At 41.9% G+C, this 25,129-nt stretch overlaps 2 protein-coding genes across 5 annotated transcripts in view; one reads left to right on the top strand and one right to left on the bottom strand.

Moving 5' to 3' along the window:
• The window catches only part of LOC127058148 (multidrug resistance-associated protein 1), a 98,443-nt gene extending 94,739 nt beyond the window's left edge, over window positions 1-3,704 (top strand). For all 4 annotated transcript variants that reach the window (XM_050967683.1, XM_050967684.1, XM_050967685.1 and 1 more), the window contains 3 exons: window positions 979-1,145; window positions 2,031-2,225; window positions 3,004-3,704. In XM_050967683.1, coding sequence (XP_050823640.1) covers window positions 979-1,145; window positions 2,031-2,225; window positions 3,004-3,112 — 471 coding nt within the window. In that variant the 3' untranslated portion in view covers window positions 3,113-3,704. The remainder of the gene's footprint in view (window positions 1-978; window positions 1,146-2,030; window positions 2,226-3,003) is intronic.
• A 9,674-nt stretch (window positions 3,705-13,378) lies between these two features.
• ABCC6 (ATP binding cassette subfamily C member 6) overlaps window positions 13,379-25,129 on the bottom strand; it is a 49,293-nt gene continuing 37,542 nt past the window's right edge. The window contains exons 25-31 of the mRNA XM_050967687.1: window positions 22,684-22,810; window positions 20,073-20,174; window positions 19,183-19,329; window positions 17,429-17,587; window positions 16,336-16,502; window positions 15,510-15,704; window positions 13,379-14,973 (exon numbers count right to left, since the gene is read on the bottom strand). Coding sequence (XP_050823644.1) covers window positions 14,865-14,973; window positions 15,510-15,704; window positions 16,336-16,502; window positions 17,429-17,587; window positions 19,183-19,329; window positions 20,073-20,174; window positions 22,684-22,810 — 1,006 coding nt within the window. The 3' untranslated portion in view covers window positions 13,379-14,864. The remainder of the gene's footprint in view (window positions 14,974-15,509; window positions 15,705-16,335; window positions 16,503-17,428; window positions 17,588-19,182; window positions 19,330-20,072; window positions 20,175-22,683; window positions 22,811-25,129) is intronic.

The following is a 25,129-nucleotide window of genomic DNA, read 5'->3' as shown; positions in this document are numbered from 1 at the left end:
CTGACCAGGTAGTGCAGCTGGCATCATGTGGACCTTAGTGGGTTTAGGAGCCTCTAGCTTTTCTGGACCAATAGAGGGCATATATAGACTGCATATTATAGGGTGGAGACGTCTCACTAGAATTACACTAAGACTCAATAAATTTCACTCTGTTTTGACAATAACTTGGCAGATCAAGTCTGGTCTCTGTGGTTCACTTATGTTTAGGAACAGTAAGAAACAACATTAATCATATGGGGATATGGCACAGGGCACTCCAGTTTTGAGAGCTTAAGATCATGTTATTATTTTGGGCTTGATGTCTGTTTATCAAATTGCCACATGACTGAGTCACTTCCTCACCCTAGGCTTGGTGGTCAAATGTCTTTGAATTCAGTTTTCAAAACTATTGGGTTGATAAGTTACTAGTTTTTAGTCTACAAGCTTTTCTGCCTATTTATAGTAATGCAAGAAGGAACTGGGTTTAAATAATTGCAAAAGGTGTTCTGCAATTCATCTCTCTCAGATCTGGGTAATAGGTTTGATGTTGGGATTATATTGCTTTTGCCCTTTTTTGATCATTCCATATTAGATTTCGGCTTCGCTATCACTAATTGCCATAAGAGGAAATGGAATAAGTAGATTGTAGGCATGATGCATTTACTGATACAGCCGGTTTGGACTTTGAATCTTGTGAGAGTGTATTTTAAAGTTTGTTTTTCACATGCCATTTTATTTGAAAAAGATGGTTTGGCATTTAAATTGAAGATGTTTCCATATATTCTTTGGTATTGCAACTAGTCTGAGGCATTTTCCAAGCGAGAAACGAGTCACCTTTTATTTAAAAATAATTAAAATCAAAAGATCTTTTGCTATAATTATTCCTCAGGTTGCTTACAAAATATACCGTTTCCTTTGCCATTTACATGAAATCTCTTTTGAACATTTGCAATATTCTTTGTATGTGGAAGTGTTGAGTGCATGTTATTTTCTGACTAGGATCCAGTATTATTTTCTGGCTCTCTGCGTATGAATCTTGACCCTTTCGATAAATACTCTGATGAAGAAATTTGGACATCTTTGGAATTGGCTCACTTGAAAAATTTTGTTTCATCTCTTCCTGATAAACTTAATCATGAGTGTTCTGAAGGTGGTGAGAATCTAAGGTACAGTAAAATGCCTTATTTTTCAGTTAAAATTTACTGTTGGAGCTAAAACTTTTGACAGCATATGAGAAACATATGCTTGTATGTTCCTCCCACTTTACCTCAGACTACAGGTTCAATATTACTACTTGTGACGTGATTTGGCGCAGTACAGACATGAGAGATCCCTGAACCTTAAAATCCATCTCAGACATCAAAACAGACCTAACAATGTAAATATACGTTGCAGTTTGTATTCACTGCATAAGACCCGGTTATCTTGGGGAAACAGAGAAATTGTAATGTGAAATTGCCAAAAGAGACAATTAGGTGTTTTTGAAAATATTTTAAGCTTTAAGCCATGTAAGTGAAAGTACATACTTAAGAAATAGTAAGTTTTATATTTATTGGCTTGGGCAATCTTAGGGAAATATTTGGTTAATTTCAGGCTGCTGTAGTTGCTTATAATTTGGAGAGAAAATTGTACCTAACAAATGCAGGTTTCATAATGCAGCTGTAATACAAGTGCAATACTAATCCTAAATAAACACATTTAATCTACCGAGTGTAAATTGGCCACCAAACCAGTTCAAATACAAAACTTTGCTGCAGTCTGCACTGTTTAAATGCTATAGTCTGGTGTACTTACATGGAAACCATTTGTAATGTTTATCTTCCTAAAAAGGAAAGCTCTTTAAAAAAATTTGTTACCATTAAGAAGCTGTAGTAAGACACCCTCTGTTTATAGAGAAGAAATCACAGAATTTGAAGTTAATTCCATATCTAAAGCTTGCTAGACTCTTAGCACCTAAAATTCACACAAGATTGTGCAGGTAACAAAATTAGGATGTGAAACAAAATACAAGTTTCTTCTTACAGTTAACTTTTTTGGTTTTTTTTACAAAGTGTTGGACAGCGTCAGCTGGTGTGCCTTGCTCGGGCTCTACTTCGAAAGTCCAAAATCTTGGTTTTAGATGAAGCTACAGCTGCTGTTGATCTTGAAACTGATGACCTTATACAGTCAACAATAAGGACTCAATTTGAAGACTGCACTGTTTTAACTATAGCACATCGTCTAAACACTATTATGGACTATCAAAGGTAAAGTGATGCAACTGTTGCAAAGGGAAAATGGTCTTTAGTGTCCTTATCTTTATCACCAGTGTAAGCATGCTGAGGGTCAAGTTCTGTCCTTGGTTATGGTTGTGCAACCCCATCGTCCACAACATGCTTGCGCAGATGTGGCTGATGGCAGCACTTGTTCTTACAAATGAAACATAGATTCATAATGTTCCCTCTTTCTCTGAGTGGGGGAAGGAATCAAAACTTGATAAGCCCCTGACTCAGGTGTTTTACTCTTCCACTTTTTCTGTGACTCCTGTAATTGGACTTGGGAGTCACACTGTTGATGTGACAAAGCAAGAGAAATGGGCATTATACCCCCAACAAACTTGCAGGGGTTCAGCACTTCTGTTAACAGTCAACCAGTACTAATTCAGGCACTCCAGCCATTCATGCAGCGGAAGCCCCCCCCCATTTAGTTGGTGCTCCCTCTTGGGGGCATTAGCAGTATTTTTCTCCCAGCTGTCGGGGAGTTGGGGTAACATTTCGACTCTGAATGCTGGGTTTCCTGACTTTAGTGCTTGCTTTCATGGCCTTAATGTTACAGTAACACTGTTGCTTTGCTTAGGCAGTCTAAGCACAGAGTAAATTAGTGTATCTGCGATAGGATTAGTGAGGTTGGGGACAAATTTTGCCTTTTATGAAAGCTGTTGCAAATCACCTGCATTATTTCCTGGTGGCTATGAGATATTATGCTAAGATTGCTAAAATTCCAGAAAAGTCAGTATTTTGACCATTTTTTCTTTTCTTGTTTTAGAGTTATAGTCCTTGATAAAGGCGAAATTGTGGAGTGTGATTCCCCAGCCAATCTACTTCAGAAGAAAGGCATTTTCTATAGTATGGCCAAAGATTCTGGCTTGGTATAATACAAGAACTTAGCTTGTACGAGTGGGGAAGAGGGGTGGAAATTGACTGACTATATACATTGAGAGAATTTTGAGAATTCTGACTTCCTTTGTTCTGCTACTCAAACCAAACGCTTCCACCTCAGACCTGGAAAAATCGAAGTTTAACATGAAGAAGATAAAAATTACATAAATGCAATGTCTTTTTTTCCTTAAAGATATATTTTGCAAGAAGTAGAAGTTCTGAATGTACTATGCTAAAGACCAAACTTAGACCTGTTTGATAGATTTGAGGCAAAAGATGAAACTGCAGTCCAAAAATGTTTGTCTTCTGAAAGCAAGAAAAATCCTTTGTTTTGAGTTGCTTATGTTCTGAAGGTCCTTTTGTTTGAAAAATCTTTGTTAAATGCTACCTATTTGTTCAGTTGAGATTTACCATTTTAAGAGCTATCTGCTGTGGGATGCACTCAGGACATTTTATGGAACAGCAATATGAGTCAATGTTTTTATTCCTTAAGAAATACTGTCCTATACCAGGTCTTGTCTTGGCACTTATTGTATGTGGTCAGTACTTTTATGCATCACATTAAAGTTTTCATATGTGTTTATACTTCATAGCAGCAAGTTTGCAGAAATGTCCATCTCATTGATGTGAAAAAGCACAATCATCATCAAAACAGTCACTATAACACCAAACTCTTGCTTGAATGCAAAAATTAATGTATTTCAATGTTAAGTACCCAATTCTGTACTCTATTCACTCAGTGGTTCTTTCTTACGTGAAAAGTACCAATGGGAGAAGGGTTATTCTTCTGAGTAAGGATTTACCTGATTGAAGGCTTCAGAGTCAGTTATCATTTGATTGTAGTATTATTGATTATTGCATTTCACTGTCTCATATTTCATTCAGAAGCCCTGCCACATCCAGGACTGTTAGCCCTACGGAAACAGCGAAACCTTCTTTAGAGGCGGCTGCTGCTACTAATTCTTAACTCTTGTGCAAAATGCTCTTACTGTTCCCCAAAATATACACATTTTTATTACTGTGTGGATGCCAGAGTAGCCTGACAGAGCTTAATTCACTGTGGAGTCTAGTTCCAAGAAACTCAAGTGTTTTTTCTGTTTTTTGCTTAGTAGGAAAAAGAAAAGAAGTTCCATACAGTCTTTTTTTTTTTAAATAGAAAGATTGCTGAATGACTGCAGTTTGAGTTCAGATGGACCCAGATAGCTACCACTCTGGAAATGTGGACTGTTGGGAGTTTTATGTTGCCGACCTTAAAACCAGACAAGTATCTTTTCTTAGAATAAAAGCTATTTATTTTTTTGTAAATTATGATTCTTTAAAACTGAGTAAACTGAAAATTTAATTGGTATTTTTTGTAATGACTATAATGGAAGAACTTGGAGTAAACTTTTTTGTCTGAAAATGATTGTCCCAATTTTTATACTCCTTTGTAATCTTTTAATGACAAAAGTGTTTGCGCCATTATTGACAAAGGGTTTAAGGCCCGGAGAACTGTGGGTGCATCGGAGGTTGATGTTCATGCCTTGAAAACTAAGCCTCTAAAATATCACCACCAGTTAAAGAATTGATAGATGAGAATAATCAGCCTTGTTCTGAGGCCTGTTTTGAGGGGAATATATGGAAGTGTGCGCTTTGGATAAGCAGATCATAGTACTCTGATTACATGGTAACTCTGTTACTATGGCAGTACTATAATGGGAAATAAGCAGAGAGCGTCTCAGAGGTGGCACGTATAAAGGATTGGCTCCCACATGTGGGTGCTAAAGATGCTTTGCAGTGCCCAAGATGCCCAAATGATGTTAGCGCCTCCTGAAAAGAGCAGCAATCTCTGGGTAGCTGTTCCATGAAAATAACATTTTTACATTTGCAAATAAAGGTGGTTCTTCTGGTTACCAAGGGCCAACTTTTAGATTAAGGGATGTGGTTATTGATCACCAGGTGTAGTCTTCAAGGGCTTTCCTGGATATTTACTAGACCTCCCTGCTCCACAGCTGGGGAGCTGCTCTCCTGCATGGTCTGTTGGTGAATTACACTCTAAACACACTCTGAAATCTGTAGTTGTAGCATAACTAGTCATGATGGAGGGACCGCTGGGTCAGACATGAGTGGTGTTGCCACCCCATGTGCAAGGTCACTGCAATATTCGCTCAGATTTGGCCCAGCTTGCCCATCTGTCATGAGGGAGGAATGGCTGTGCCAAATCTAAGTAGAGCTGCGACCCTGTACCATTTGGAAGTAATTTCTGAATCCAGGAAACCCCCAGATTACAACTCTTGAACTTTGAGATATTTGTTGGGTATGAAAGAGGTGAAGTCTGACTGGTGGGAGAGGCCCTTCACCTTAATCTTTCTGGTCCCTGTCTGTAACTTGCTCCTTATCTGCGTGAGTTATAAAATCAGCATATTGCAAGCACTATTCTTTACACCTTTCCCTCTCCAAAGTCAATTCTCTTGTACCTACATCTCAGCAGTACCTAAAGACGTCACACGCTTTAAGACTTCGTTACCTAATGGAGTGTCTTGCACTCCAGACTTGATGTTAATTATGACTAGAAAGGAGTGTTGTAAATGTTGAATCATACAGCACTGATTAAAAATGACTTAAAAATAGCTACATCCCATGTCATATCTAACTTTCTCTTGTTTCCCTTTTTTCGGGTTTGCTGAATGTTTTGTGTGGCATGCACAAGCCTGGCCTGGGTGAAAGATACATTTTCCCACTTCACTGCCTCTTCCTTTTGTTGGTGGTTGGTAAGCAGGCACAGTCCTGGCATGAGGGGGTGAATTAGAGTACCGTTTATTCTGTGCCCTTGATTCTGAACGCCCCCCGCCAACTTTTCTTCCTGTGTAATGCATAGTATGTTTGGTCTCCTCCTATGGGACTGCTGCCTTGTAAAAGTCTCATCAAATCTCAACTCTGTTCTCTCCTGGCAGCATATAAATTCCACTACAGCCACTTCTGTTTGTTGTTTGGATCCTGTGCACGACCTGTTGGCTCCATGGAGGAAGAGACAATCCGATATGCAGTACTTAAAAGGCCCAACCTTCTTGTAAAGCTATTAATGCTAACTTCCTTGGAGGGGGGAAGGTTCTCCATTTCTAATTTTTCCTATTGGTGTGCATTTTGATGGGGCTGGGAGCTCTCAATAATCCCCCCTTTTTGTGGGGAGCAGGGGGAACCATGTTTTGAGGCAGACAAGTCACCATATCAAGAGAAGTGCAGTATCTAGAGGATGAGTTGCCACCTGAACCGGGAGTGTCAGTCGGTATTGTGCAGTGATAAAAGACAAACCAAAAACTGAATAAAACAGAAGTTAATATCTTAGAGGTTGGGATCCATACCTACAAGAGAAGCTCAATAAAAAGACCCATAGATGTTTCTGCACTGGCTGCTCCAAGAGTGAGATGACCCACATAGAAGTAATGTTTACAATATAACCTATTGTTTTGAGTTTCTCTCTCCCAAATTCACAGCACCTGTGCAGTGTAATAAGAAAAAAAAAAATCCAGCTCCATGCTGCCCTGTCAAACCCCTTATAATCTTGCTTCTTAATTCCTTGACTTCTCATACACACAACTGCAGCAGAACATGGTGGCATCTTCTGCAGAGCTGGGATTGGGACACAACATGTGGGGGGTAGCACTTAAATAGAGTGACCAGATGTCGTGATTTTATAGGGACAGTCCTGATTTTTGGGGCTTTTTCTTATATAGGCTCCTATTACCCCCCACCCCCGTCTCTATTTTTCACATTTACTGTCTGGTCACCCTACACTTAAGGCATTTTTTTCTGTGTTATTCATGAATTCTGCATTCAAGTACCCTTCTGAGCTTACACACTCTCATTATAGCATATTAGTACTCTTATCTGTGTTCCACAACCTCAAAGCAGTATTACACACTGTAATCTCTAAAGCCCTATCATCATATTGCTTGCACCCTGGGTTTGAACCACTGTTTATTCGCTGCTTTAACAGCTGAGATCAAATGAGGGTGCTCCTGATTTGAAAGTGGGAGCAGGAGCCTTGTCCTCTGGAACTGGCTTCTCGTACAGCTCCAAGGAGTTTGCATCAGACCTTTTGGGCACGTTTCAGAGATTTGCTAGAAGGGATTGATGGGCTAATGTGTCAGGCGGGAGGTTTTCAGATTGCGTTCTAAAGATCTCTTTTTGGAATGGAACAATCTGTTTAGTACAAGCTCTTGGAACATATTTCTAGGCCTAACTAATTTAATAGAATTTAAAGCCACGAAGGATCAGCAGTTCATCTACTCTGACTTTTTGTAATCTCACAGATCATCCATGCTAGCTGTACGTTCACCTTTAGGATTCCTATCAAACCATCTCCAATGCATCAGTGAAATTTGTAGTTTCACATGCAGTTGATTAAAAAAAATTAAAGGAATACAGTACGTGTTCTATGAACTAAGTACCAATGGCCTCTTAAATGCAAGTTTATAGTAAGAAAACTCTCTTACCTTTCAGACGCACACGATATGTGAATGTATAGGAATGATATGAGATAGGGTCATGTTAATGCAGGCCTTTGCTCTGGCTATTTTTAGAGGTCTTGTTAACTAACAACAAGTAAAGGGCAGATGAAAGCCTGAAATAAGACAAGCTTTAAAAATAAAAATCCTTACAGATCTTGTCTGCACACGAATCCAAAAGCATTTTGCATGTAAGTGAATGGCAATTACTATTCATTATGATGGCTTTGTAGCTTACCCACATTTTTCTCTGAACCATTTGTTAGTTTTGTTTGTATTTAGTGTTGAAAATTTAATTCCATAGTTTGGCAAGTTACTTCAGGCTTTCAACAAGCATTAGGAGTCTGATAAAGTCCCGTTACAGTTTCTTTTGTACTGAATCCTTGCTACAGTTTAACATGCATTGCTAATAGAAATCTTACACATGGTGAGGGTTGACTTTTACTTCATCTATTATGTATGTAGCTCATTCTAGTCCATGTTTCAAAGTTACTTGGATGTGGAATGACTTGCCCTGTTTTCCTTTGTATGTAATCCTTCTGTGTACTTCCGAGTAGAGAAAGCAAAGCAGTCTCAACCCTTCAATATTTTAATTAGGGCTTGTCTACACTGTCCTGTGGACTGGACTGTGGGGGTGTGAATAGAAGTGTGCACCCAAGTGCTAGGCCTTAACTGTGGGTGTAAACTAAAAGGTTCCTAGTTCACATTGTCCTCTTCAGACAGGATTACATTTATGTGAACCTTTTGGTTTGTGCCCTCAGCATCCATGTGGGGGAGTTACTTGGGTTTACGCTGCAATTCGCACCCGCATAGTCCAAACTACGGGGTAGTGTAGACACAGCCTTAGACTGTAAGCTTCTGCCATGGAATGAAGTGCATTGGGACAGAAGGGGGGAAAATTGCATTTGTCTGTGCTAGGCACAGGGGAGTCTGCAGCTCTTGTGGTGAGACCTGGCTGCTCCCATGGTGCTGGCTCCCATCGCTCTTGCACGCTGTCCAACTATCCCACACATGTTCTCCTTTGAAGGTGTCCCCTAGTGAGATGTTTCCTACTTTTGGGTGGGCACTTTCCTATGGCATTTCTCATTAGAACTGGCATTTTACCACTTCCATGTTTCAATGACCTGTCAACATGGGACAATATAAAAAATGAAAGGCCATGCTCTTCGACCCACTGGCCTAACTGGGTTGGGGGAATGTAGCTTTTCAGTGCTAATAGGATGCCAGCCACTACCATTTTAAGAGTCACTGAAGTCATTTTGACTGATTCTTGCCCTACGAGGTTAGAATTGGGGTTAATGGATGGCAGCGAGACCTGTTTTCTGTACTTCCTAAAACACATGCAAGTATTTTGTGTATGTCTTCAGAGTGGTCTTTGATGGTCTGAGGGGATGTTCCAGATAGAACTTGGGTGGAACATTCCACACAGGAGTATAAACAAACTTGGGTTCTGATGGGCCAGTGGTGAAAGCTAATTTCAGGGACCCATGAATACCTTTGTCCTCACATTGCAGTGAGAACACCCTGCCTCCATCCTAGGAACTGTTGGCAAGTGGCTGTCTGCGGATCTCTATTCTCAGGTTGGAGTGATGAGCGAAGAGGTAGTCTGTAGTTCAGCTTTGAAGGGATCCTCTTCTTTGTTTAATTCCCCTGACCAAACAGTAGCCTAGATGAAGTGTCTTACCGCAGAGCAGGAGAAAGAAGCTGGTGAAGCAGATTCCCCAGAAAAGCCAAAGGGTGCAGTTGGGGTCTATTTTCCCTCTTACAGATCCTGTGTAAAGTAGTCAGAGCTCAATACCTGAAGAGCTCGCTATTCATGGCCCTATACGTGTGATCTTGTTTTGCAGCCTGTATTTGAGGATGTAAGTCGTGGAGGTCACAAGAGAAATTCTGTTTTAAGGAAAAGGAAGTAAACAGGTTTTACTTTGAGACTAAGTCAAGTTCTCAAGCTTGGAGACACTGATCACACTTATCTTTTGTGGGGATGAGTGTCAGGTCACGAGGAGCTAGTCCCCACCCTGTGAGGAATTGGAGCCATATTTGTACAATTTATGAAAACTGATATTGTGAAATTGTATTATGAAAAAAGTTGACATATAGGTGTCACATATAAAATATGGATCCACCATGGTTGATAGGACCTCAGCCCAGTTAAATACTATCCCAAAAATGGTACTTAAAAACTGAGTATCTTCTCTAGACTATATTAAGCATAGTGCAGGGATCTGAAATCAGCCCGAGGGCCACATGAGGTACACTGGTCCAAGGGCTGCATCACTGACACTTTTTTTCATACAATGATACAGAAGTATAGTAAAAAATGAAGAGCAATACAGTGTGCTATTAAGTCAATGTATTAACTTTTTAAAAACTGTAATGTGAAGAGGGGTTTTAATAAAATATAAACACTCAGTAATGCACCTCCCTCAAATGACAAAACACACATTTACTTTTAGAATTACTTCAGTTAAAGCTGGCCCCACGCCTGTCCTACCTCTTTCTACCCCTTCCCTGCCCCCATTCCCCAAATCCCTACCCTGGCTCCACCTCCTCTCCTGAGCACACTGCGTCCCCGCTCCTCCCCAGTTCCTCCTGGGAAATCCTAAGCACTGGGAGGGTGGAGGAGGAGTGGGGACATGGTGTGCTCGGGGGAGGGGGACGGGTTATGGGGAGCTTGGCTGCTGGTGGAGTTGGCACCTATGGCGAGCTGCAGGAAATAACTCCGTGGGCCAAATGCAGCCCGAATGCCACATGTTTGAGACCCCTGCCCTAGTGCTTTATCAGCGGCAACTCATATTTTCTTATGGTTAGATCCATTCTTCATAAAAGTCATCTCCCAGGCATAAAACACAAGTCAGTTAACCCCGAAAGAATTTCATTGGTCAGGTTTGTTGGTGTCACCAAGTATAACCCTAGGTAACTCGGGAGGGTGGTAGACCACAAGTGTCAATGAAGCCCTCCTGTGGTAGGTCTCAATGAACCATTGTTCCCTGCTGTAATACACTGGAGCTAAATTAAAGCAAGTTTCAAGGCCGCTTTTAGATACAGCATACGTGTGTCTGCAGCAGAAAGGGGAAGAGGGAGGGGGAAGACAAAAAAAGTGTGTGAGAAAAGAATGCTGCAGCCGGACAGAAGAGGGAGGGGAAAACGGGGGATTGCTAGTCAGTGAGAAAAGTTCTCATGGATATAAAGGAACAGACTGCTTGTTTTAAACGTGCTTGATTTGAGGCGTTAGTCTCCCTACACCGCTTTGAGATCTCAAATAAACTTGGTTTGCTTCTCCACCCTGGTATGTTTATTGGCGCGGCACACCAGGCGACGGACACCCCCCCCCCCCACTGTTGCTTGGCCTCAGGCACTTAGGTGCCAGCAACAGTTCGATTCTGGTATGCTTTGGTCTCACCTGTCACTCCTGTCAGAAAAACTCCTATTTCAGAAATAAGCTGAACAGGTGGAATTCTAGTTGCAGATCAATACTTGGACAGCTCTGCTAGGCTTAATGCAGCCATTTAGCACAGGATTTAAATGGTCCGATAGCTGAGATTGGAATTAATCCATATTCTCTCTGAGTAGAAACCCCCTAGCCAGCTGAAAGATCAACCTCCAAATTTAAACCCCCTACATAGCAATCCCTAAAAACTCAATTCCCATGGAGGCAGGATGACTACATCTGCACCCAAATTAGGCCAACACCACTAGAATCAGCATCTTGAAAAAAGACATTGATTGTCCTCACCTGCTGGAGCATCTATAAGGCACCACAAGAATTCATCAGTTTCTGCACATCAGAGGAGATCAGATTTATAATCTCCCCAGAAAGTGAAATCTTTCTTGCTGCTTTTATAATGACCAAGGATGGCAGGAAAATAACTTGTGAGGTAAAGTTTAAAAAACAAAGCAGCAACCCTAAATGCATTCTTCATACATCAGGCTAATGCTTTTGTGCACAGGCTACATAGCTATCCAGTGGATATCCATGGGTCATTCATTATCCTGAAGGATGAAGAAGTGTCAGCTAGTTATGCCACTGCCAATTGTTTCTCCCTGGCCCCCTTAAGCACTTCATTGGCCAGAGCAAGAGCACAGTGGGCTAAGAAGGCAAAGGCCAAGCTATTACCTCCTGCTGCTGAATTTCTTTCTTTGTGAACACGTTTCTCTTGCTGTGTTTGCAGTGCACGTCTATAGCAGAGAACGGCATATTGGATACAGAAACAGCCTTCGTAACCCTATTGTTTGAGTCCCTCATGCACTTCGCTGCAGTTTACAAAAGTTTTATACATGTACAATGGGTGCTCACAATGCTACGAGTCCGTTTTCTTTTTGAGGTTTCTATAACGTAACCTGCTGGCACAATTCTTTTCCCTCCAAGTCATTTGTCTCCCTGAAGTGTCCGGCTGAATTTTTCTTGCATATGGTGGATAAAGGCTTCGATGTGGACAGTGGGTATCAGAGCTAAATAGGAGGGAAGCTGCTCTGTTTAACTGCTCTCAATGGCCCCAATCCAGCAAAGCATTTGCGCGCCTGCTTAACTTTAAACATATCGACTTTGAGCATGTGAGTAGTTCCACTGAACTTAAGCACATGCTTTGTAACCAAATCTTTGAAAACCTATTTCAGCAGCACAAAAATTTGGGGACAAATATCTGAGAAACAACTGGATAGCACAAAAGGGTGTCTGAATGCCATGTAGTTGACATGGAGGGATGCAGGCTCTTTCAAAAGACACTTTAAAATGGGTGTGATGTCTATTTTTGCATGATGGTAGGATTTTTTTGGAAGAATATACTTTCAACCTAGTGCCCTCGTTAAAAACAAACAAAAGAACTTTCCTTGCCCTGCTTTTGAGCTAATGTTCTGCCGGGCTGCCCTCCCCTTGTTCACCCCAAATCTGGTAGTATGCAATCAATAGGTAATAGTTTGTAAGGGGCTTTGGAATCCTGTGGGGGTAAAAGGCATTGTATGTTAATGTAAAAGCCTATTGTTACTCTAAAAACTCTGTTCTCCATGCTGTGCTTTTATTTTCCCCTTTGACTGTTTTCATTTGAACAGGTGAGATTGCTATAGAAGATGGGACATTCTCTTGGTCTTCACTGGCTTCTCTGTCTCTCAGAAGGTACTGTCACTTAGGGAGATCTCTTTCCCTTAGTTACAGGCAAAGAGCAGCTACTAGCAATCAGGGAAGTTATGCACCTGCATAGAAATGATTTTCAGCCCAGCAACCTGTCAGGCAGATGTCAGACTTTCTTGGTAAGATTAAGAATAATTAAGAGTAATAACTAGGGCCCTACTAAATTCACAGTCCATTTTGGTCAATTTCTTGGTCACAGGATTTTTAAAATACATTTCATTATTTTGGATACTTAAATCTGAAATTTCATGGGTGTTGTAATTGTAAGGGACCTGACCCAAAACAAGGAGTTGTGGGGGGTCATACATTTATTGTAGACGGCAGTGCTGCCCTTACTTCTGCACTGCTGCTTGCAGGACCAAGTACTGGTTTTGCCCCAGATCCATAAATGGCCCCCTCAAGGACTGAACTCACAACCTTGGGTTGAACAGGCCAATGTTCAAACCACTGAACTACCCCTCCTGCCTGTAAACTACTCTGTAATCAGAGGAAATGTAACACTTCAGCCATATCTCCAGAGCAATAAATATTCAGTACAATTGTTTAAGCTGAAATGGTAACTTCAGGTTGTGCTCCCAAAGTATAGTCATAATAACACTGCAAGGCTCTGAAAGAGCTTTATTAACCTGTAAGGAAGATAATGAGTCTAAAATGTCATTATGTTTATTAAATGTTAAGCAAAAATAAGCAATGCATAGAATCCAGATTTTTGTGCTCCTGTTAATTAGGCTGTTCTGGGGTTCAGCACAGGAATACACTAAACCTTTTTATTTCTTTTAAAGAAACATTCCATTTGTGAAATCCTTTTGGTAATTCCTGGGTCACTGAAGCTATTCAAGATAGTGCTCAGCACAGAAATCTGTTCTGTAGCTGGAAAACAAACAAAATAACTCAACTCAGTTTTCAATCTCTAGCTCTCTTAGTTATTTGCCTGAGGCATCTTTCTTAGGTAAACTTTCCTTCCTGCTTTTTTACCCAACCTGCAAGCCACAATCAAATCTCAGTAGTACATAAACTGCTTTATACGCTTTGTTTAACTTTTGTGTTCAACAGATTTGAGTTCCTTATTTATGTCTAGGTAGTGGGGTTTTTTGGTTCAAATTATCAGTGGGGTCATAAAATCAGGCACTTGTATTTATCTAAAAAATGGTGTGTCATCACCATGATCAATCCTTTTCCCAAAGTCCCTTCGTTTTCAGCCTTTCCTTACAACTTACTCTTGAGACCTAGTGGTATTTTGTCCTGCTGCATCGGCCAAACCAGTCAGAATATCTGTTCTGTTTTCAAAAGCCTGGTTGCCTCTGTGATTCACTGGGCTACAAACTTACTTGCACAGATTAAAAAATTACAGTTGTGAAAGATCAGTTTTTATTTCATATGGGAGAGTGTTAGGTGAGCAGCTGAATCCATGGGTAACTATGGACATTTTTAAATGACTAACATATTCATTAAAATGAGCGTGGGATTGAAAACACTTGTATTCATTTGTTACTAATTAAAATGCTATTCACTGTCGATTAGAACATTGCCTGTCTAATATGATTTCTTTGGCATTCCTAGGAATATCCACAGCACTCCCATAAATGTTGCAAGGTGTATTTTACCATTATTTATATTCTAAACAGAGCTGATTGGAAAGCTCAGTTACTTTGCCATAACTGCATAAGATGTGAGTAGGTATTTTTTATCCTTACTCCAGATTTCTAATGGGCTCATCTAATTAACTGGACAGAACTGAGTTTTTGGTATTTCATTTTGAAAATGAAGCCAATTAATTTGGAGCTGCATAAAACTTTATACAGTGGTCATCACTCCATCAAGAGAGTGACCACAAACTCAGTAACTAACATTCAGTTGCAACCATAATTTAATATATTCTAATCACTGAACATGAATACAAGACTCATTCTCCGTAGCCATCATCTCAGCTATAGTATGTGATATACACAGGCATACATGTATCATTTTCCAAATACACCAAGGCAGTTTCCCTTCACATATCCGGTGTAGTTTGAAGCTCAGTTTCAAATAAGTTTTGAATAAGTATCAGGCATTTTCTAGCCAAACCGATGTAGCTGAATTAAGAACAGATCTGTTCTCTCAGATGGTGCTGGTATCTTCCTTGGGTGACAATCAGACACAGCCTGATTCTTCAACCAGTCTGTAGAATAGTCCCTTCTGAGCTATTAATTTCTCTGGAGAATCAAATTCAGCAACCTGACCGTTTTCCAAGACCAAAATCCTGTGAATATTAAAAAAGAAATGTAAGAACTAGGATATACCACAGTCGCACTGAACTCAAACAATATCTAAGCTACTATTATTACAGCCTGCCTCAGTTCAACCCCTCTGAAGAGAGCTACTACTTATGGGATACTCCCTTGGAGAGACTAGGAATGGAGTAAATCTGGTCTTTAATTCTTTGGTTTAACTCCAAACCACTGAGCTGTATCTGAGCAGGGGAGAGGAGCTCCAGTGAGGAGATATTCAGCAGTAATGATTTATCTGTGAGTGGACAAAAAAGGGCTATATAGAGCATGAGATGGACACAGATCTCATTTTCCCTCTGATTAACCAGGATTAATGGTGAGAAGGCCCATTCTAAGGCAGAATCTTGAGTGGGGTAAACAAGAAATAGACAGAAATGAGACCTAAATGGTTCCAAGGAGATGTCACTCTCTAAAATGTTATGGGGTCTGTCCAGTTTATAAAGCCTGCCTCCGTCTTCTGCTGTCCTTGTGAAAATGAATGTGAACAAATACACCAATGAAAGGTTACCTGTCGTAATCTAGGATGGTGTTTATACGGTGAGCTATTGTTAACACGGTCCACTCTTTGAACTGAGTCCTTATGGTTGATTGAATCTGAAGATCAGTTTCCAGATCCACTGCTGCGGTGGCCTCATCTAGCACCAGGATCTGGGCTTTCCGCAGGAGTGCCCTGGCCAAACAAACAAGCTGCTTCTGACCAACACTGAAAGCAAGAAGGGCAGTTGGTGAACAAACAGGCTGTTGCTTTTCCCTGGGTTTAATCATAGAACATTAGGGTTGGAAGAGACTTCTAGGGCAACCCCCTGCTCAAAGCAATGATGAGTCTGAAAGCAGTACAACTGCTGATGGCCTTTCCCCAGTGAGGCAGGAGGCTGGGAATGTTAGGAGTGCACCTAGTCTGTTTCTGGGGACAAGAGCGAGGGGCCAGATGTGCAACACGTGTAGACACCATACTACCAGCATCGTCTGAGAGAACAGATCTGGTCTTAATTCAGCTATCTGGTAGCACTGCAGATAGCAGCATGAAGGGAGCCAAAAAAACTAGGAGATTATTTGTGTTGCAGTAGCATCCAGGAGCCTATGGTGCTAAGTGCTGTACAAACAGAACAGACTGCCCCTACCCCCTAGAGAGTTTATGAGCTAAGCAATTCCACAGTGCTAAGGATTATACTGCTACAGCAAGTTTGCTCTGTGCTGACTATTGCTTTGTGCTTTACTAAATTAGATTTTTCTGTTTAAATTTATTACCCTCATTTAGGAATGTTTACTAATTGTGCACCCTCTGACCCTCAAACACAATGTGCACTGCCTTTCTCTTTCTGCACTTATAGTACCTCAGGTTTTCCCCTTGCTCCAAGCACTCATGGTTCAATTGATTAGGCAGATCCAATACAAAGTTCTTGAGCTGAATGAGTTCCAAAACTGTCCAGATGGCTTCATCTGAGTACTGGTTTAAAGGATCAAGATTCATTCGTAGAGAACCAGCAAACAAAACTGGATCCTGCACAGCACAAAAGATTCCTAAAATGATTGTTACAAAGCAACACAGCTCCTTAACTTCCTTCCAGTGCAGGAATCCCAGGGTGAAATGCTACAGCCAGTGTTATGTGGAAGATCAGACAGTGTGGCTACAGTGGTTATTTTTCCCTTTTAAAAGCAATGAATTTATCTCTCTGTGACTCACTTAAGCAGTGATGAGCTGCCAAAATCTTAACAACCGGTTCCCTATAAAAAGTTCTGATTTAAGGGATGTTCCACAGTAAGTATTTTTTTGTACCTTTCTCCATAAGAAATGGCAATGCATTGAGTCATTGGGAGTCATACTTAAGAATAAAAACAATTTTTTTTACATGTTTATTACAATCACCCCCCCCCCCCCCAATAATTGTGAGGTAGCTGTTGGTGTTTTTCTTACACCCGACAAAACGTTGGCTCGTTGCTGAGCTCCTGCCACTTGACCCGCCAGCTCTGAGCAGGAGGACCTCAGCCCCAGAGACATCCTCGTGGGGCCAGGGGCAAATTGCCCCCCCTCCCCCCCGGGCAGCCCTGGAGCTCACACTCCCCCTCCCCCTTACCTTGCCAGCAGCTGCTCAGAGCGGCAGGACTCAGGAGCTGAGCTGCCCAGCTGCCGGCGGCTCAGCACACTGTGGCTCTGCGGGGCGGAAGGGCCATGGGAGCCTCAGCCTCCCAAGCTGGGACTCCTGGGAGCTCAGGTGGGGGACAGGACATTCCCCCGGACCAGAGTTGTTTGTCCACCCACCCCTTAACAGCCGGTTCTACACCAGCGTCTAATTTCAACAGTGTGTTCTTGCGAACCGGTGGGAACCGGCTCCAGCTCACCACTGCACTTAAGCCTTCCTGCATGTCACGGATCTTAATGGAAATACCCTGCAGAATTGATAAATGCCTTAGAAATTAACTTCATACCTGGGGGATAATAGTTATTTTGGCTCTAAGGTCCTGGAGGCCTCTTTGGGCAATATTCACTCCATCAATTAAGATCTCGCCTTCTGCAGCTTCCATTAATCTCAAAAGACCCATGGCAAGAGTTGATTTCCCAGCTCCTGTTCTTCCAGCGATGCCAATCTAAAAGAATACAATGAAAATTTAGGATGTATGCTTTACACCATTTGGCTCATAGCCATAGTTAAATTTTAGGACCATGGAATTGACAGGTAACAAACCACTGGTTAAATCTGTCCAGCCTTTGACCACATCTGTCAGAGAAAAACACCCCATTAAGCTACAAGCTATTCTCCCTTCATCTGCTGTTCTCCTTGGGCCTCTTTGAAAGCCATCCAATATCTTTCATCAGATTACAAAGTAAAGGTACTATTCCTTTGCGTTAATGGTGGAGAAGACAAGTGGATTTGTGACTGACAAACAGTCTATCCTATGCAGATCTTGGATGCAATATCTGCCGATTTTTCCTATCCCAGGCCAGGGATTTAATTCCTTTCCACTGCAGCCTCATGGAATAGCTGTTGAGAATGGGCATGAATTGGCATCACGTTTGGTTACAGTTTTGGTGGTACACATGATCAGCCACGTGGATTCCAGCATAAATTCGATACATAGTCATTAGGACCGGGACACGTGTGACTTGAAGGGATCTGACCATTTCTCCAAGAACCTTTGGCCTCACATTGTCATAATATTCACCTAACATTCTTAGAGTTGGGTAACAACCCATAGGGAACTTTTAAATTGTTTAATTAGAGAGGGAAATCATTACAAGCCGTAGATCAGGGGTCTTAAACTCAGTTTACCTTAGGGCCAGTGCCAGTCCTCAAAACCTCCCAGCGGGCCGATAATGTCACTGAAGATGGTGTTCAGAAAAGAAAACATTTCTATTGTGTTTTTTATTTTGAATTGCATAGAAATAATAAAACTGTCATACAACTTTATACAGTTCTTCGCCTGCCAGAGAGTTTTTAGCGTTTGTCAGACACCTGGCAACACTTCAGTTCTGTCAGTTTGTTGATGTTTGGCCTCAGTGACTGAGCAGTGGAAACCTTCAGGATTGCAGCAAGGTGTGCATCACAGAGCTGTGTTTGGTAGTTTAACTTGTTTTTATTCATTGTGGAAAAAAGTGATGCTGCCTCCATGGCAGACTCTGCCCAACAACTAATGATGCTGACTCTGCCCAGCGACTAGTGATAGTATCGCGGTCCCTCTTCCTCAGCCAATGGGAGCTGTGCGGGGCAGCAGCGGCAGCAAACATTGCCAACAGTGTGGCTGCATGCGTCTCTCCTCCGCGAGCTGCAGTGGGGAGGTTCTCGGACCGCAGATGGCCAACAGCCAGGACTTTGAGACCCCTGCCTTAATGGAGAAAAACCAGAATAGCTGCCAAATATAAAGGAGCTTTGATGTTACATTAGATTAAAATAAACATCAAATTCCTTTAGAGCTGGTCTGCCAACCTCCTATAAAATAACAGGATCTGACTCACTAGAATTCCAAACACACAGTATCAAAACTGAGAACAAAGTCATATATTAAGAAGGGGTTCCTCAGTGTGCTAGGAGACTGTGAAGGCCAAACGTACTATATGCAGTGTAGCTTTTGTGTCTTCAAACCTTAAACTCTTTGACAGGGATTGTTTTCAGTTCAGCAGCAGCTACCTATTCTAAAGCACTGTTCACAAATGCAGCTCCAAAGAAATAAATGGCGTTGCTTACCTTCTCTTGCCCGTTTATTTTTATATTGATGTTCTTCAGTGCAAACTCTAAATTTGGCCTGTACTGCACACCATAGTTTCTAAATTCAATTGCTCCTTCAGTTGGCCAAGCCTGACTTGCGGAATTACTGCCCAGAGTCCAAGGAGCCTGTGTAAAAGAGAAACAAACAGCACCTTCTTAAGCTGGGTTAAGTCTTCAAGTAATATGGCTATAATCAAAATGGAAAACTTCTCAGAGCATGTGTGCAAAAATTCTTTCTGGATCTCTCTCTTTTTAAAAGCTTCTCTAGAGGCAGCATTTATTCTTCATAAAGGAAATGCTGAAGTTGAAATTAGTTGCTTTATACAGAGATCCAGATTACTTTATTAACTGAAGTTTGGAGATAAGCATTTCTATGCATGTCAGATTAATTACATTATCAGGAAACCATACTGAATGTTCTAACTATTTGCTCTGCCACACTCAGTTCAATCTATAAGTTGATATGATCAACATGAAGAGATAGTACCTGTTCATTTTTAATGTTTATGTAGCATAAAAGAAATAGGTCTCAGTCATTAAAAGGTTAGCAACTGTCAACACTTATAGCTCAGATATGAGATGCCACAATTAGTCCCTATTCTAAACATGGAGAAAACGTTGCAGTGCATTCCATGGGTGTGGTAACGGTTAATAAATTATACTTTTTTAAAAATGACAACTACAGCTTCACTGGTTTAAGAACATAAACTGAGCAGAGGTTATAAAGAACACCTAGTTATTTTAAAATAACCTAACCGGGTCTCTGGGAATTAAAATGAGGAGGTGTTGGTCCTTAGAATAGAAAAATTGCTGATCTGGTTTGTGACAAATTCTAGTTCAAAGGGTAAGAACAATGGTTGGCTAGTTACCTCTTTTGGAGTTTTTGAATACTCTCTCACTCTCTCCACAGAAACAATATTGTTTTCTATTTCTGTCCAGGAGCGCACCATCCAGTTCAAAATGCCCGTTATCTACAAAAGGAAAGAGGACTGGTTAGAAATGAAATACCGACTTTGACTCTGTTCTTACAAAGTACTTGGCACTTTGTCGGATCCGGCCCAATGTTTTCACAAGGGGCCTCCCTGGATAAAGTATTAAGATATTGTCTGTCCGCAAATTGTTTTGCAAGATAAAATAAATCCTGCTGACACCAGGCCTTTCTGGAAAATTTTGCCAGGCCACATTGGAGGAGCCTTGCCAGCTCACCCTGAGGCTACCTCGGTGCGAATTTGCCAAGAATTAGATGTTGCTGCCTATCTTATGATAAATTTCCAGCTCGTAAAAGTGACATGAAAACCGTTCAAGATAATCTGCGACTAGTCACACGAACATGGAAAATAAACACGGAAGAAAACCATTTGGCTGTTAAACTAGAGTGACCATTTAAGCTTAAATCCAAAGGAACAAGATGGATGTTGCATGTATTTGAGACTTGTTCTCTGTAAGGTCCTATATTCTATAAATAACAGTGACAGAGTTACTGAGATTAAAAAATAAGGGAGTCTATAAAAATTAGCTTAACGTCTGGAAAGGAATGAAAATATTTCCAAGCTTTCTTTCAAAAGTCAATGGAAGCATCATGTTTAAAATAATAAATTCCCTTCCAGTATATGCAACTCAAATGTTGCACAATTGTGTGGGTACTTGAGCCCTGGTCTACACTACGAGCTTAGGTCGAATTTAGCAGCATTAGGTCGATTTAACCCTGCACCCATCCACACGACCAAGCTTGTTTTGTCAATTTAAAGGGCTCTTAAAATCGATTTCTGTACTCCCCTCCCCACCAGTCAGGGGTTTAGTGCTAAAATCGACCTTGTTGGGTCAAATTTGGGGTAGTGTGGACACAATTCGATGGTATTGACCTCCAGGAGCTATCCCAGAGTGCTCCATTGTGACTGCTCTGGACAGTACTCTCAACTCAGATGCACTGGCCAGGTAGACGGGAAAAGCCCTGGGAACTTTTGAATTTCATTTCCTGTTTGGCCAGCATAGCGAGCTGATCAGCCACAGATGACCATGCAGAGCTCATCAGCACAGGTGATCATGGAGTCCCAGAAGCACAAAAGTGCTCCAGCATGGACTGAATGGGAGGTACTGGACTGACTGTTAGCTGTCTGGCATTGCAAGCTTCCAGGGGTCTATCGCCTCTCACTTCTCAACTGTGAGGGCTGCTCTCATCTTGGTATTCTTGAGCTTCAGGGCAGGGGAATGCAAATCACAAAGTTCCATGAAAGTGTCCTTAATGCATGTGAAAGTTTCGCAGCCACTGGGCATCATCCCAGACCTGTAACACTATGTGTCCCACCAATCTCTGCTTGTTTCCCAGGCCCAGAATCGGTGTTCTACAGCATGAACATGCCCCATTACCACCATGATGTCCAAATTGCCAGGGACTGTGCTTTGAGAGGGTTCCGTGTCCATGTCCTCATCACTATCGTGATCACGCTATCGTTGCCTCTTTGCCTGCTTTTGCAGGTTCTGCACCTGCTGCAGGATAATGCATGAGGTGTTTACAATGCTCACAGCAGCAGTGGTGAGCTGAGCAGGCTCCCTGCTTGCTGTGGTATGGTGTCTGCAGGAGAGCAGAGTGGCAGCAGAAGTGGTGGAGGATGATGGTTAGCACCGTGCACATTTCCTGAGGAAGAACACATGTAGCCAGGAGCCCATGACAGAAAACATGGAAAAATTTGCTATCGAGGCAATAGCAGCAGAGCAGAGTTGCAGTGGAAGTGGTGTATGATGATGGTTTGCAGACCTACTGCACCATCTGCTGCCAGCAGCACCCAGGACACAACAGCGGCGGTGTCGGTGAGTTAAGCTGAGCAGGCTGCACACTTGCCATGGTATGACATCTGCGTGCAAAAAAGGCATGAAACAATTGTCTGCTGCTGTTTTCATGGAGGGAGGGGAGACTGACGACATGTACCCAAAACCACACGCGACAGTGTTTTTGCCCCATCAAGCACTGGGAGCTTAACCCAGAATTCCAATGGGTGGCAGAGACTGTGGGAACTGTGGGATAGCTACCCACAGTGCACCACTCCGTAAGTTGATGCTAGCCACGGTAGTGAGGACGCACTCCGCCGACTTAATGCGCTTAGTACGCAATCGACTGTATAAAATTGATTTCTAAAAATCGACTTCTATAAAATCGACCTAATTTCGTAGTGTAGACATACCCTGAGAGTTTGCTATTGCCTAGGAAATCTTAAAAATAGGAGGCTGGTTAATCTATTCTCATTGTCCAAGCTGAGAAATGTCCAACATAAACGGCACAACTAGTGGAAAGGAAATTAGAGTCTTTAAAATTCTTCCAGTTTTAATTCTCTAGAGCCTGATGCTCGCAATCTATGTGCTAATCAAATGAGTAAGGGCTGCAGGATTGGATCCAGAGAGTTATTTGTGATACAGGTAAGGATTTTAAAAAATGATCTGTAACCTGATGAGATGGTAAAATCATGCACTGCTGCTTTGAGTTACCTGAAGAGCACACGAAATGGAAAAGCCAACAATCCCTGGACTAAGATGTGCTTTGCGAAGCACAGCGAACAAGGCTGCAAACAACACAATACCATTACCTAGAAACTCCAGGTTTGTAGCAAGCCACCTGCAAGCAGAGAAGAGAGGATTTAGCCCACCTCCATTTTCTTTGTTCTCGTTTCCTCTCAATTTCAAATACTGCCTGCAACTATTTTTGTAAAATGTATTTTGAACCTTCTTGGTGAAGGGTGCTAAATAAGGTCATTGTGATCATGGGGTTGGCTTTTTACATAACTGCTAGCAAGCCTCTGGAATGGACAGCAGTGCTGGTCTGTAAATACTCCATGCACTGTGCCACGGCTCTTCCGCTGTAGCCTGAGTCTATCACAGGGGTAGGCAACCTATGGTACATGTGCCAAAGGCAGTACATGAGCTGATTTTCAGTGGCACTCACACTGCCCGGGTCCTGCCCACCGGTCTGGAGGCTCTGCATTTTAATTTTAAATAAAGCTTCTTAAACATTTTAAAAACCTTATTTACTTTACATACAACAATAGTTTAGTTCTATATTATAGACTTAGAGACCTTCTAAAAACATTAAAATGTATTACTGGCACGCGAAACCTTAAATAAGAGTGAATAAATGAAGATTCGGCACACCACTGCTGAAAGGTTGCTGACCCCTGGTCTATCATTTCCACTAGGTGAGCAGCTTTGGTTCAGAGCCTGAAATTGTTGCTCTGAGCCTGGCACCAGCAATGAATGGCTCTTCCCTCGGTGTTAGTTCTGATGTAAGCTGGGTCTGAAGGAGTTCCCTCCCCTCCTCTCCCCCCCCCCACCCCTGACATCTAGTGATGCACTGCGGGGGTGGGGGGAGGAGGGGAGGGAAGACTTCAGGAGCAGAGCATGTTTGCATAGACATGGCTGCTCTGCCTCGGCGCCCAGCATGATGGAGCTGCTTTGCCAAAATGATCAATTTTGGCTGGTTTGGGTTACAAATCACTGTAGTATTCAAATGCAGGGATAATGAAATGTTGTTATCCTTATTGTATGAGTAAAGGGCAACAGAACTGTGCTTAGCATGCCCTGATTGAGGGGGTCACCCTAAACTGAACCTCTCTTGCTAAGCAGAGGGCTAGGATGCCAAATTCCAGTGATGAGTGGACAAGGACAAGGGTTCCAACTGGTACTGTGGATGCTGCCTTGAGAGTTCTAGACACTTTTTGACCTTCCCCTCTCCAGCTTTTAATGACAGAGCTTAGACTCAATTAAGAGTCCTTGTTTCCAAGTGGTGATTCCTAGACTGAGCAAGTCTAGGCTTAAGCCTTGGACCTTGTGTGGGAACGGGGAATAGCAACACAGAAACTGCCCTGGCAGGGAGGTTCCCTGCTACCTGCTGAAATCACTGAGAGCTGGGTGAAGTGGTAGAACCTCAGAATGTGACATTGCAGAAGCTCAGCGGCACTGAGACGGCAGACAGGGGGAGTGGTGGGACAGGGGAGTGGTGGCAGAGAGACAGCAGTAGCAGTGGGAGGCGACTAGCAGCAACAGAGAGTGGTAAACCCCACTCCCTCATGAATGCACCTCTGAACTTTGGGTCTTCGCTAACCAAAGACCATCAACTATGAGTGGGGCGCTGGGGAGGGAAAGGGAGTGGTGTGTTAAGGGACGTTTGTTTGTTGGACTTTGTGACATTATCTGATTAAAATATGACCATGCAAAATCATGGTTGCTACCACTGTTATATAATTGCAACAGATCTTATACCAAGTGTGACACGTGGCCAGAAAGGATTAAGCAGCTTGCAGGCTAAATGGCCCAAAGTCAACCATTAGAGATGTGTTAAAAAGTATGTGAAAGGTAATTAGGGCCACTACATGCTAGATAGGCTAGAACTTTGAAATGCAAACCTGTATTGTTAGAGAATTGGAAGTGATACCAAATGTATGTGTGTACTTTTTTCTTGTAGGATGTTCCTGTCTGTCACTATAGCTATTGATTCAGAGATCAAAAGGACATATTAACATTTAAACGAGCTGTAAACATAGTAATATCACTGTATTCATCTCTCTTTGAAATGTATAGCAAATTATCTGGGAATGGTGGAAAAATGGGCAATTGCCATATGTTAATCTGTGTACCTAATTACCGGCAATGTTTAAGAACCAGGTCTACTTCAAAATCTCCATGATTGCCTTTTGTTCGCCGAAGGACCCGTCAAAGAAGGCTGGAAACCGTTTAAAGATGCCTTGGGTCCCAATCCTTTGGATCTCAGATCTGCTTGATGCTTCACGCAGGGGAAGTTTAAACCCAAGATTGATATTTCCAGTCTTAATCTGGAATCATTCTGAATATGAACACTGGACTATAACCTACGGACTATTTCTGAAAGAACTCTTCACAACAACAAAGTTCACCATCTCTGCTATGAATTTAATATCAAGAA

This window comes from Gopherus flavomarginatus, chromosome 9 (assembly GCF_025201925.1).
Source record: "Gopherus flavomarginatus isolate rGopFla2 chromosome 9, rGopFla2.mat.asm, whole genome shotgun sequence".
NCBI lineage: Eukaryota > Metazoa > Chordata > Testudines > Testudinidae > Gopherus > Gopherus flavomarginatus.
Note: the sequence above shows the minus strand (reverse complement) of the source record. Positions and strands in the feature narration are given on the sequence as shown.